The sequence below is a fragment of the Alnus glutinosa genome, chromosome 7 (assembly GCF_958979055.1).
Source record: "Alnus glutinosa chromosome 7, dhAlnGlut1.1, whole genome shotgun sequence".
Lineage (NCBI taxonomy): Eukaryota > Viridiplantae > Streptophyta > Magnoliopsida > Fagales > Betulaceae > Alnus > Alnus glutinosa.
In genome coordinates, this window is record NC_084892.1 from 7686518 (window position 1) to 7701247 (window position 14730).

General features: G+C 34.5%; 1 protein-coding gene across 1 annotated transcript; it reads right to left on the minus strand.

Moving 5' to 3' along the window:
- Positions 1 to 2470: 2470 nt before the first annotated feature.
- On the minus strand, positions 2471 to 3809 carry LOC133873968 (11 kDa late embryogenesis abundant protein). The gene is made up of 2 exons (XM_062311781.1): positions 3642 to 3809; positions 2471 to 3059 (listed from the first exon to the last, which is right to left on the minus strand). The coding sequence occupies exons 1-2, from the start codon at positions 3747 to 3749 to the stop codon at positions 2676 to 2678; spliced, it is 492 nt and encodes a 163-aa protein (XP_062167765.1). The 5' UTR covers positions 3750 to 3809; the 3' UTR covers positions 2471 to 2675.
- Between the last annotated feature and the right edge of the window lie 10921 nt (positions 3810 to 14730).

The following is a 14730-nucleotide window of genomic DNA, read 5'->3' on the forward strand; positions in this document are numbered from 1 at the left end:
AAATGCCACTAAATATAAAATTAACATTGAATAAAATGTTATCAAGGATACAATTCTCTTTCTTCTTCCCTAATATGGTGTATATGCAAGAGGAGTTGCCACAAAATCCTTATATGCACAAACTAGGACGAGTGGTGAATATCTCAATGACAGAACGACAAATTGAAGGTAATATGTTATATTCCTGATACTATGTTTTTCTTCTTACCATGAATTTATGTTTGCTTATGAATACATTATTATGAATCCATTAGATTCGGTAATGGATGTTTGTAAATACTTTAATATGAATCTATGTTTATCTTTTTACATGCTTATATAAACTGATTTAAACTTGTCATTATAGATATATATCGACATGGTTGATTTAAATGAAGAGGAGCACAATGTTGGCATTATTTCTCTTCCAAACGACATGTTGATGGAAGTTCTTGCAAATGTTGCTTCATCTTCCTTCACAGACCTCTTCAAGACAAAACTCACTTGCAGTGATTTATGCGGGTTGGCAGAGGAGGATCATATTTTCCAACAAGTATAGTCGGAGAAGATTCCGCTATTTTGATGTACAAATGCTGAAGTTATGTTCTTAAGACGTTGCAAAGAAAGTAAAAACCCATATGCAATATTTAGAGAAGGCATGCATGGATACTTCACTTCCAAGAATCCAGAACTAGGACTTTAGTTATTGGAAAAAGCTTCTGAAAAGGGACATGTTGAAGCATCGTACATATATAGTGTTATTTTAATTTGTTATGGGGGTCAATTAAAGCATCAGGGCTTGCAGATTTTGTCTTCTTTACTTTTTTGCAAGCTAAAAGGCTCCAGAATAAAAGAATGTCGAAGGAGAATACAAGGCTATGTTTATGGCATGTGGATCAACAATTGAATAGCCAGAGATCAAAAACCCTACTACCATGTAAAAACATGCCGCAACTATGGAAGAACGCCAAATTGTTTGGTGGCAAGGCAGTCCAGAGACTATATAGAAGACGATGATGAGAGGTTTATGTGATGTTTGTATTGCCGGTGTGATCATGTAGTTTATTTGTTTTGTAATATGTTATAAGGAAAGTAAAATTTTATGGTAGTTACTTTTTGTGTTTTGGTCTACAAACCCCTTGACAGTGTATATTTTGGTACTCCCATTTTGTGGAAGATATAATATATATTTACCATTTTATTAATTGAATAGCTTATATCAATCATGAAGTGCTTTTTGATACCCCTTCTTGCAGTATCATATTGTGTGATGAAATCATTGTATAATTTGGCATCTTTGTGAAGGTATGTCAACGCAAGACATCTACATTACATGTGGTTATTTAAAAGAGATAGACTATTGCATTTGCAATAGGTAATAAAGTGCCAACATACAACCTGCTTATAGATATCTCCATTACAAAACATAGGGTATATATGGTTAATTTCGGATGTTTATATGCATATAAATATTCAATTTTAACACGTGGCAAAGACAGTAACGTGATAAAACTACACATTACTATAATTGTAACGTTATATATATATATATATATATGCACGTTACTATATATTGAGTAACGTGAACAATATCACGTTACTAGATCATATATTAACTAACAGGTTAATTTGCATGTTATTCAGGAGTAACCCGAAAATTTACCACGTTAGTATGTAGTAACGTGTGTATATTAACATTACTGTCTAGTAACCCATAAAATGTTTCATGTTGCAAAGGAGTTACGAAATAAATTTTACGCATTACTACGTTAATGAATAGAACCTTGAATATGTATTTTATTGTTTGGTACAACTCTCCTAGAATTTAACTAACTCGATACGCCTATCATGACCTATTTACCGAGTAACTTATTTACCAAGTAAATAGGCTACCAGGGATAACTTAAACCCTCATCAAAGGACAATTAAACAGCAAAGATAGAATGATCACTTATATAATAAAATAGCCATCACTATTCACATCAAATAATAATAACCAAAGCAATAACTAAAAACATCATAATATTATAGCATAGCGGAAGCGTAATCATCATAATCATCAAGTGTATCGGTTTAGAACAATCATCAATTCAGATATCTAAAATAACTCCAAAATAAAATCTTTAAGGCTTATACATCAAATTATAAACCTCCTCAACACACGAATGGATATTCTCTGGCTCATCGAGTCCTGAAGATAGCCAGCACCAATGGGCTCATATATATATTCCCTCAACACACGAATGGGGCTCATATTATGACTACCATACCCTACAACGTAGATATTTGTATGATGTTTATGAATTCTTTTTGAATAATGCTTTATACCACACATACATCCTATGCGTCTACCATTTTGAGGCCTAAGGTGAATAGATTAAGTGAGACCTTTTATATATATATATATATATATGAGGATCATAAAGCGGTTGCTATGTACATATATTGATTGCCGAATATATAGTTACGATATATAACTCGGTTTTACACCTAACCACTTAAAGGTCTTTTTATTCAAATGCAACAGCCGACTACAAAGTTCACATGTAAGGTACAGCCAGAAAACACAAACCTTATATGCCGGAAAACACAAACAGACGGATAAATTAAAGACATTACAAAAACATCAAACTAACTAAATATATATTGCACATGACATTTCACTGTGCTCCATTCATGCTCAAAAGCAGCTTCAACTAGCTAGTATAGCCACCGCCAGTTCCATACCCTTCCACACGGGGTTCATGGGCCCTGGTCCTTCCTGTGCCAGCTGTGTTGGTCCCAATGGGGTGCGTCCCCACCACACCTTCGGTCACTTGTGCTGCTGGCTGCCCACTGCCATGGCCAGGCAAGGCTGACATCGGGTGGGTCCCCGTGGGATGGCCTGTGGCCCCTGTGGTTGAGTATGTGGCGCCGGTGGCAGTATAATGAGCGTCAGCTCCAGCCTTTTCCCCCAGTTTGGCTGCCGCGTTGTGGGCACGCGCCTCTACCTTTTCGAGCTCAGCCTGGGTTTTCTTCAGTTCTTTCTTTTGTGTGGCCATTTCTTTCTGCATTGGGTCATGGGCTTTCATCTTTTCCATCTGCACAACGTACGACACATCATAAATTCTATTATTTCAATAAAGATATCATATAAATACATGATTCTCTATTCAAATTTGCCATTAAATTTAAATTTAAATTTAAAAATCTAAAGTTTGATTGTATTAAAAATGTGTAGTTGTATAAGAGATATTTGCGTTCCAATGAAATCGATTGGACAGTTTTGCATGCTAGTTAAATTATGGTTGATAGTATTTAAATTATGGTTAAATTAAGTACTAGTTAATTTGTAATTAACTTCACAATGCTATCTACTTAATTATAAAATAAAATAAAAAAACTTCACAATGCTATACAGGTGGTCCAATGGGCCATGTCGGTATCGACATATGGGGTATATTTTCCAATAAAGTAAACATCTCCCATAAACTTTAGTTGCCGGTGGTCCGTTACTCGGAAGCCCACTATGGTTCAGGAAACTTCATATACACATGCAGAAGTTGATAGGTGCCACTCAAACAAACAAATTATAATTTTATTATTTGTTAGAATATATTCTAAATAGAAAAAAAGGATAAAGAACCAAAACAAAAAAATAATATATATATATATATATATACCTTCTCCTCCACGGTGGCCTTGGTCTTGTCCATGCCAGACTTAGCGGAGGCCGCTAGGTTGGCTGCCGCTTCCTTCGCAGACACCGTTACATTCTTCCCTGTCTGCATTTTCACTCACTGTTTCTTCTTTAATTGTTTTTCCCCTTCAGTTGTTTGAAACACACACTGTAGCAATGAAAGAGACTCTTAACTAAATAGGTTTTCAGGCCGTCTCGCGTGGAGACACGAAGCAAAGGTAAAAACGCAACGTGGCAGCTCTGCAGGATGTTCTTGCCTTCTTCTGCTGGCGCGTCACGGACACGTGTCCTATAGATGTTGATTTTCTCCCTGACGTGACAGTTGTGGAAGTTTAGACATACGTGGCGACTTGGTAAGAACTGTGGTGACACGAAGCGGGAGTTTCGTGTCCGTTGGATGGCCGTCCTTTTAGCCGCCCTTATCTCCTTTGAACCCCTCTGTTTTGTATGAATCAATTTCTTTTTCTTTTCTGGTTTTTTTTTTTTTTTTTTTTTTAAGGGTTAAATACACTTGTAATCTTTGAACAAAATTGGGGTGGCCAAGGGGTGGCTCAGCCACCGCTTTTCTTTTTCTTTTTTCTTTTACAATTTTTTTTTTGTAAGTTATTAATATTTTTTAATTAATTTTTAAAGATTTTTTATTTTTTTTATTTTTTATACTAAAACACGTGTCAACTCTCAATAGTCGACACTTAGCAAGCCGTTAATTTTTGGAGGAAAAACTTGACTGAGTTGCTAATTTGGTCTTTTCTCAAAATTGAGGTACCACTTATGATGCGAATTGAAATTCAAGTATTAAAAAATAAAGTTTTCAAAACTCATAAACTAAAAATGTATTTAACCATTTTTTTTTTTTTAATTCTTTTTATTAGTCTCCCAAACCTTTTTTTTTTTTTTTTTTTTCTTCTATCTTGTAAGACTAAAAGTTGTCGGTCGATCTTAAGTTTGTCGTATAGAATTTTTTCCTTTTTTTCTAATCAAAGAAACATATATAGGAATAATAAAATTAAGGCACGTATGGTACGTACGAAGAATAATGAAATGGAAAATTTTGAAATTGAATAGTTATTCCTAGTTTTCCGACTTGTTGATTTAGTTGTTACCCTTAAATAGAACCGTAAATAATATGTATTTCATTGTTTGATAGAGTGCAATAGCTGGTAATTAACGTAATTATATAATAATTAAAAAATTTAAAACACTCTTATAGTTTAATTTTAATTTACGTTTTTATATAAACATACACTTGTGCATAACAATTTTAACGGAATTATCTAAACAATTTTTATAGCATTTACATTTACATTTAGCCTAGACGCGCGTGTTCACGGCCGGACATTTTGACTATGATGTGGTTTTACTAGGAGCATTGGAATGTAACCCAAAGTAACCATAGTAACCCAGACATGGAGCATTTACAGAGGTACCTTCATGAGTGTACCAGAGATTGAATGATCACGTACATAACGACGTCGTCACCACCGCATTGGCCTTCGTCCCCAAAGACCTGTCCTCGTTGCATTCGTGCTGGTTCGACGAGTAGAACGCACATGAACACATTAGGACCACAAAACCTTCGGGATGATTGACAAAAGACGCTAAATTGTTAATGTGAATAAAAAAAAAAAAAAAAAAAAATTAGAACCCTTCTCCTTCTTATTTTTATTCTTTTTCTCTTCATGCAGAAGCTTCTGGAGGCTTCTCCTTCTCCTTCAAATCTCCTGCAACCTCCCTTGTTTCCATTCACCGTACCCCGAGGCCTTTGTTTCTCTTATAGCCCAAAGGGCAGCTTTAACCTTTTGATTAAAGGGTCACCTAAGTGAATTTGCTCCATTCATGCATGGATGATTTTTCCTTTTGAGCCTCGACATATAGTTTAATTTTATCTTTTATATATTAATTTAATCTTTAATCTTAATATACTTTTCATTCATGTTTTGCCCCATTTTCTTAATATATTTTTCATTCATACTTTAGTTATCTTTGATAAAAAAAATTTAGTTTTGTCCCTACCTTTAAACGTATGTGATATTAGAGCTGTCAATTTTTTCTACGACCTGCGAATCCAACACGACATTAAAAGGTTAAGGTATGGCACAAACGGGTTCGAGTCATAAACGGGTTAACTCACAGGTTGACTCGAATTTTTTTTACCCGTTTTTTTTTTTCATATATATAAAAAAAAAATATAATATAATATAATAAATACATTTTGAAACTGCTCAAACGGGTTGTGTCGAGTTAGGTCAAACGGGTTAAACATGTAGTTTTTGGGCCTAAACATGTCAAACGGGCTGGTGGTGTCAGGTCAAATAGTTTGATCCGTTTAACTAAACGAGTCGTGTTCGGGTTGACCCTTATCGAATTGACGGATCAAGCGAGTCAACCCTGACCCGACCCACCAACCTGAATTGTCAGCCCTATGTGATATGTTTGATGACATTGCATGATTGCATATCCAAAGCACTAAGATGAAACATATCACATTAGCCATGTTACTCTTCACTTTTGTTTCCACATGTTCTCTACCTTTTAAGATTTTTTGGGAGCAATTATTTTTGAATTAGAAATTTTTTATAAATTAACTTTAAAAAAATGACATGTATCTTTTAAATATGTGACCTCGTATAAATTTTTATTAATTCAATTAAATAGGCTTTTATTTTGTTGCAAATAACGAAGGCTGGGGGAGCCCAAGTTTTAGCAACTACCAATTAAGTTAAGACCGGTGCGCCAATTGGACCAAGTAAAAGGGTATAGATCTCATTTAAAAATTATATATATGTTAAAAGCATGGTTGGGTGTTTTGGTGTATTTTTGTTTATTAACCAGGGAAGATAATTTTTAGTATCCAATTAAATTAAAGTTCAAGTTGAAATAGGTGCTGTTATCAAACTGAGGCCGAGTGGATGAGGAAACACTTTCTGTACATGAGCTAATTTCTAATGGATCAACTTGACCTAATTAATTTCTTACTACTAAAATATAACCATGAAAGAGGCCAGTCAAAGGTTCTAACGTTTGACCAATTCCATGGTCGGAAAAATTGACCTGATCGGCTGCTACCAAATTATACTCGCAAAAGAGGTTTTTCTCGTTTGACAAGGGAAAGTTTTGAATTACGAAACTTTCAAATTATCTTTTTGAATTTAAGAAAATTTAAACAGGTAATTATAAAATACTATTTATGAAATTATTTGACCGAATAAGTGGTTGGATACCCCAATTTTTATTTGATCAAGCAAATTTTAAAAGCTATCTCTTATAATTACCTGCCTAAATTCTATCAAATTTAAACAAATAATTTAAGAAAAGGAAAATGATAAATTTACAACAACTGCACAACACTCCTTCACATGAGGTAGGGTCCAGTGTATGGGGTCCACCCCTATGTGAAGGGGTGTTGTGCAGTTGTTATGGTGTTGTTGTGTACGAATCAAGGAATCCTGACCTAAAAGTTTCACACTAAATTTAAAGTGTGTGGTTTATATTCAAAACGTATGGTTACAACAATTGAAGAAAAACCCGAGGAACACGTGAGAAAGAAGAAAAGAAACTTTGACATCTTATTGTACCTTTAAATGGGATCATTTTATCAATTTTCACGTGAATTATGAGAAACAAATTACACCATAGAATTATTTTGAGAAAAAAGAAAGAAGCACGTGAATGTAAGTAGAGGTACACTTCAATTTTATTAGGCTGGTAGTGTTTATCAATTATTAATTTTTTTTTTCAATAAAGATTAATTAAAGACAGATGAATAATGTCACATCAGTCCAATAAAATTAATATAATAAAATAAGAGTTTAATATATAACTTTATTCTTTAACAAATTATCCGAGAAATAATATTAGTTGGTATATGCAGTGGCAGAGCCAGAATTTTAGGTTAGGGGGGTCAAGATATATATATATATATATATATTTATGAATAATAAAAAAAAATGTTGAATAAAAATTAATTAAAAAAATTAACTAAAAATGTTGAATAAAAATTAATTAAAAAAATTAACTAACACAATAAATAAATAATTCATTAAAATTGAAAAGAACAATTCAAATATAAAAGCTTAAATCTTAATCAATATGAAAGTTTATTACATACCTGAAACTGAAAGGCTGAATTTTGTTTAAAAGTTTATTTGAATGGTTGAACTTTGAAGGCTTATTTGAATGGTTGAATGCTTTGATTAGTTGGAAGAAATACTTTAAGAACAAATTGAACATAGCAAATTCTTCTACAGTTTTACTTCTCTCATTTCAGACTTTTCAATTATTTGTAAAATAACATTCGAATAAAAAAGGTATATAGAAAAACAAAAAATAACACTGGTATCAAGTTTAACCCGAAGGCTTGAAGCTTTAAGTATAAAATATTCTGACAAGATTTTATTGAATGATTATACGCATAGTTGCACACGGCTCTACACAGCTCTAAATAATAATATTATTTTTTCTTTTTTCAAGCCACAAGTCACAAGATATCAAGATCTGAGCCCGTTTTGCAACCCCCTCCCCTTAGGTCATCTCCAGCAGTTGGAGTTAAAATAGCTACTCAAAAAGTACAAATTTCTACTTTAACCACTGACTATCTTAAAAACACTCCAACAATAATCTTTATTACACTCTTCATTTTCTTAAAATATTGTTTTTTAATCTTTTTCTTTATTTTTCATTTTTTTTTTTTTTCACTTCTCCCTCTCACTCTCCGGTCTCCCCCAACCCCCAACCCCGACCTATCTCCCCAACCCCAACCCCAACCCGCCACCGCAGCCGATGGGACCCCCAACTGGACTCCAACACAGACAACGCCAACAATACTCAAAACGGTGACGATTCGGGCAGCGGAGCGCGGAAGATGAAGTCGCGGTGGGCCGATGACGAGCCAAAGCTGCCAACGTCTCTGCCACTTCAGCTCCCCGATTTCATGAAGGAACTCACCGGAGGTATTGAATTCGATCCCGAAATCCAAGCTCTGAATAGTAGGCTTTTAGAGATTAGTCGGATGTTATCGTCCAGGTTACCTCTAGACGATAGAGCAGAAGGGGCTCGGTCCCTCGGCTTTCAAGCCACCGGCAAATTATCGGCCGCCGAAGTTTCAGAAGAAGCTTTACATACCGATGAACGAGTACCCAGGTTATAATTTCATCGGTTTGATTATTGGGCCGAGAGGGAATACCCAAAAGAGGATGGAGAGGGAGACTGGTTCCAGGATTGTGATTTGGGGGAAAGGGTCGGTGAAGAGGATGGAGAGGGAGACCGGTTCCAAGACTGTGATTTGGGGGAAACGGTCCGTGAAGGAGGATAGGTTGCAACAGAAGAGGGATCGAAGAAAGAGAGAGGGAGAGAGAAAAAATTAATTAAAAAAAGTCTAAACACATGAACAGTGAATAGCCAATGTTGGCTATTTACTGTTCATGTGTTTAGAAAAATGGTTAAAGTAACCATTCTGTTGGAGAAGAAAAAAAAGCAAAAAAAGTCAAATATGACTTTTTGGTTAAAATAGAGCTTCTGCTGGAGATGGCCTTATATTGGGGGAACAATTTTTTTTAGTAGTAGTAAAAATGTGATTGATGTGATTCAAGTTAAAATAATTTATATAGAAAAGTTTAAAAAATTGTATTGTATTGAGTTTTTATTATTTAAATAGTAATAAAAAATTGTTGATGTAATATAAAAAGTAAGAAAGTTATAATGTTTTGAATTTAATTTTTTTAGATAAAAAAAGAAAAGAAAAATAATTTTTTTTTTTTTTTACAAGCTACCCGTCACAAGATCTGATCCATCATTTACAGAAAAAAAAAAAAAAAAAAAAAAAAAAAAAAAAAAAAATTTGATCCGTCCAAAATTTCACACAACTTCTAAAGCCACACGCAACAATCACACCACTCACACCGTCCACGTAGCTGTAGTCTCAAATAATATGTAGAGTTGTAGACTTTCTTTTTTTTTTTTTTTTTTTGAAAGTTGCAGAGTTGTACTTGTAGACTTGACTCATCATTAATGATTCTTGACTTTTTTATGGTGTGTTTGTTTCGTATAAAAAGTTGAATAAAGTTGAATAATATTCAACTTTTTTCAAAAATAAATCATATTTTATTTAACTTTTTCAAATTTTTTCAAATTTTATCTCACAAAGTCAAACCTCGTAATTCGCGCAGTATATTCGAATAGTATTCGTATTCAACACCCAAACGGACCATAAACTTTAAACTTCTAAACTGTGAGTTTTGGAGACAAAAATTAAAAATGTTGCGTTGTCTTGTCTTCCACCTTTGTCCTTTCGTCTTCAACCTCACAACTCTAATTTTTTTTTTTTCTTGACCTATTTACAGAAGAACAGAAATGAGAAACGTATCAGTTATGACAGAGAGAAGACAAAAAAAAACCCCCACTTCAAGGTGTGGGCAAGTTTGCCCATTAATGAAATGTTGAGGGGGGCATTCAAGGGACCAGGGGCATAATTTTTTTTTTCTTTTTACCAGTGTTAAGGGAATTTTTTAGGAGGTGAGGGGGGCATTTGACTCCTCTCGACCCCCTCCCTCCGCCCCTGAGTATATGTAATTGGCCTGCAGTTGGAATTGTACGTGAACTTATAGTCTGTTTGAGTGTTCAATTTTTTAAATCAGAATTGAATTCTTATTCTGTTTGTAGATTTCGAAGTAAAAAAAAATGTATTTGAATGATGAGTAGAATTTAGATTATTTTTTAAATTTGTGTTTGGGTGTTAGATTTTTTAGATTGAAAAATATTATTTTTTAATGATAGAAAATTATTTGAGGTTTGAAAAGTTATGTACAATTATTATTGATGTTGTGAAAAGTAGTATGAAATAATAATTATTTAAAAGTGGGACCACGCGTTTTTTGATTTTTTTTTTTAAGACTTTTTTCTCACGCGTGGGTCCCAAATATGTGTCAGCCATTTTCCTCCTGAATTGGCTTTGAATTCAGGCATGAATTAGGGTTGAGTACGGGTTAAAACTGAGTGGGTAGGTTTTGAAAAAAACCTGATGCTCCGTTTGTTTCAACGTAAAATAATTTCCGTCGTAAAATGATTTCGACGAAATCATTTTCAGAAAAAATAATTTTCTCGAAAATATTTTTCGGTGTTTGGTTCGCACGAAAAAATTACGAAATGCAAAAATAAGAGTTTGGTAATTGTCGCCGGAATCCGGCAACGTTCGGTCGCCGTTGCCGGATTCCGGCGAGGAAGTTTGACCGGATCCGGCCAAAATGGCCGGATTCAGGCCGGAATCTTCCGGATCCGTCTAGATCCGGGCGGATCTCGGCCGTTTTAGCCAGATCCGGCCGGATCAATGGCCGGATCCGTCAAGATCCTGCCGGATCCCAGCCGTTTTGGCCAGATCCGGCCGGATCAATAGCCGGATCCGTCCAGATCCGACCTGATCCCGGCTGTTTTGGCCAGATCCGGCCGGATCAATACCCGAATCCGTCAAGATCCGGCCGGATCCGGCCGTTTTGGCCAAATCCGACCTGCTTGGCCGGAATCCGGAGATATCCCGGCCGGAATTTGGTATGCCGGTGCCGGATTCCAGTAACGGCAGAATTCCGGCTGCCTGATTCCTGCACCGGCAGAATTCCGGTGGCCTGATTCCGGCGCCGGCAGGTTTCCGGCGACTGGATGTTGTCGGACTCCGGCGCTGACTGGATCCCGATGACCGACAATTGCTAAATTTTAACGATCGGATATCAAACATGCGTGTAAGGACGAAGAGCTTAATTACGGAAAACGATTTACGATTTTAAAAATCGTAAATCGTTTTCCGAAAATTAAAGAAGTTTTTACGGTCAAACCGAAAATGATTTTCGTTGACTGTTATTTTCGCCCCAACCAAACACCGAAAAATGCCGAAATCATTTTCCAGAAATCATTTTACGCCGAAACAAACGGAGCATGAGTAAAATTCTAATCCTATTCAGTTCCAAACACATCATTAAAACATTTTGAAAGAATCCTAACCAAATAGTTTGTCGGAGGTTCTTCACTGCCCTGTCCTTGAAAGTTTAGAATTTTTTTTGTACTTTTTTTTTTTTTTTTTAATCTTATTCTTATTAATATAATATTTCAAATTTTAATTTTCTAAACTCAGGCAGTTTGAGTATAACACGAGTTTGATTTATACTTATAGAAAGGTTTTTTTTTTTTTTTTTTTTTGAAGGGTATAGAAAGGTTGTTGATGAAGTGACGACGGATCGGGGTCCCTTGTAATGTCTATGTTTAGATTGCAGAGAATTTTCTGTAATTGTGAAACTCCCAATAGAACATATCTTTGAGTGACCGTTTAAATTGTCCGAACAGAGATATTCTTATCCAAATATAATTCTTGGTTTACCCTCTTTATTTTGATATTTATTTTTTGGTAAAAGATTTAGTACCTCAAAAATTAATGGCAATCGATAAATCCGGAGCTAGTTAAAGATTGCCAAAGATTTCTTTCAATTAATGGAGTACAAGAAATTCAGAAATGAATAGCATGCCTGATACGGTAAATTTATTTCTTCTACGCCATTGATAATATAAGCTGGAAAAATTGGAATATGCATATAGACGAAACCTTCGGAACTTGACGAAGAAAATGGGACGCAAGTCAGTTATATATTTTAGGTTGCGATTTATAAAGGGTTACAATTTTGCTATTATTTCTTCTTTAGCGTGGTTTACGATATAACTTGCTTCTATTTATAGAAGAATTAAAGTAGATGAGAATAACACAAATAAACTTCAATTACAATTAGGTGATAGTCTTAAACTGCGACTAGATGATAAACTTTAACTGTGACTAAGGATCGGTTTGGGTTTATGATTTTAAAATGTGATTTTAAAAAACGCACTAAAGTGATTGACAAAATTGTAGTTTGGTCTTTAAAATTTTGTGTTTTCAAAAAAGCATCTTATTTCCTGCGATTTGAAAATGCAAATTTTCTTCGTTTTCAAATCACAATTTTTTTAAAATGCAATCCCAAACAATCCATTTTATGCATTTCGGTTTAAAATCGCATATTTTATCTACGAAATTACAATGCCAAACGCACCATAAGTAATAGTTTTCAACTGTAATTAAGCGATAAAGTTTAACTGCGGCTTGGATTCTTAAACTCCATAATATACTCTAATATACAAATCAAATTCAAATTTGGCTAGGCATGGTAGTATGGTGCGATTCAAAACTATGGTAGTATGGTAGTTGGGCCCATAGCTGAATTTGGGGGCCCAACTAGTTGGAACGACTCGACCACGATTAGCCCGGTCAATATCGCCTCGGGTATTTGCTACAATATCACGTGACAAAAATATTTCTGACCCCAAGGACCTCGGAGATAAAATCATCTCTAAGTACAAGCGTCTCGAGCTTAAAACTCCTTGGAGTGTAAAACATTCCGAGATCTCTGTACCTCGGTGGTAAACCGCCTCGGGATCACTGTCCCCCGTACATATTGTCAAAGCATGTCAGACCGACTCAGATATGCTCCTCGAATTCTACAGGAAGATGTTGCAATGTATTTATGGGACTATGTTTTGGTTTCACAGATTAATTTCTCTATCCAGAACTTTCCATATTATCAAAAGACTCCTATCCTGAATATTTCGGGATAAACCCATATCCCATAAATCAGGAAATAAGGCACTTATTAACATGGAATCAAGAGTTGGAGTCCTACCCGACTTGGACTCTATTAAAATAAGTCTAAAGCTTGTGCAATATATGACTTAGACTCCAAATTCTATTGCACTTAATTACTTCAGTAATTTCATAACTGTGTACCTATAAATAGGTTGCTACCATATGTATAAATTTATATTCTAATCTCTAAGTCTACGTTGCTCTAAATATTCCCAAATTTGTCCATAAGAACAGACTTAAAGCATTGGAATGAGGATAGTTGGCTCTCCCAACGAGTTGTTTACTATTTTGTAGATCTTGAAGCGGAAGACAAGTTACAAGGCAACGACGCCTAGTATACCAACAGTAATTTTAAAATGTGTGATTTGAAAAATGTGATTTTGTCAAACGTAGTTGAGCGTTTGGCAAAATCGCAGTTTAGCTTTAAAATTTGCGCGTTTTCAAAAAAATACCCTATTACCTGTAATTTACAAAAATATATATATTTTTTTTTAATAAAAAAAAAAACACAATCTTTTTTGTGATTTGATTCAAAGTCCCACATTTTGTTTGCGACATGCACCACAATGCCAAACGCACCGTAGTTGAAGAAGGATGCTTAGGTTAAACATACCTACCATCCACGATTCCGTATACTCAACCTAGAATTTTTTGGTAAGTCGTTACGCAATCAGAAGCCAAGAGGAACCAAAACTCCAAGAAATCATTTGTTTTGAGGATAAAACCAAATCAAAAGGAGACTGAAGATACAGATAAAATCAATTCAAAGGAGATCGAACACGTAACTAATGTTTGACTGAGGATTCACATTTTGTTAGTCTTCCGCTATAATTTTTTTTATTTTTTTATTTTTTTACTTTCAAACTCAAATGTAAAGCTCAGTTATATAATTATATTGTCACGAGATAATTCCCTATAAATGAAAGCCAGTACCCAACGAGTTAATTGTGCTGTTTTATCAAATTTAACCTCCGTTTGTTTCGGCATAAAATATTTTATAAACAAAGAAAAGTTCATATTTTTCGGTGTGTGGTGCGATCGAAAATGATAGTCAAACTGAAAAATATTTTTGATTTGACCCAAAAAAAAGCTTCTTTAATTTTGAAAAATAATTTCCGTTTTTTAAATTTCGTAAACAATTTGTTAAATTTGAGCTTCTCATTCTCAAACAGCTAGACCTCCGCCTACCAGAGGTTGCGGGCCGTTTTCCGCAGTCACTTATTTTTCGTACGAGCCAAACACCGAAAAATATTTTCAGGATTCAAAATAATTTTGTTAAAAATATTTTTCGACGAAAAATATTTTACGCGGGGCATTAGTTATTCTTATATCATTGAGGAGATATAGTAAATTTCAATAGTGTTGCTAGTAAATAATAACGTTATAAAAATTTGTTTGATGAAAGAACCGATTGATGTAATAT

Bases quoted from the DNA above. Each gene is read 5' to 3' on its own strand.
- LOC133873968 (XM_062311781.1), bottom strand. From the start codon at position 3,749: ATGCAGACAGGGAAGAATGTAACGGTGTCTGCGAAGGAAGCGGCAGCC. The intron at 3,060-3,641 runs GTATATATATAT...TACGTTGTGCAG, and splicing joins AGGCCACCGTGGAGGAGAAG to ATGGAAAAGATGAAAGCCCA.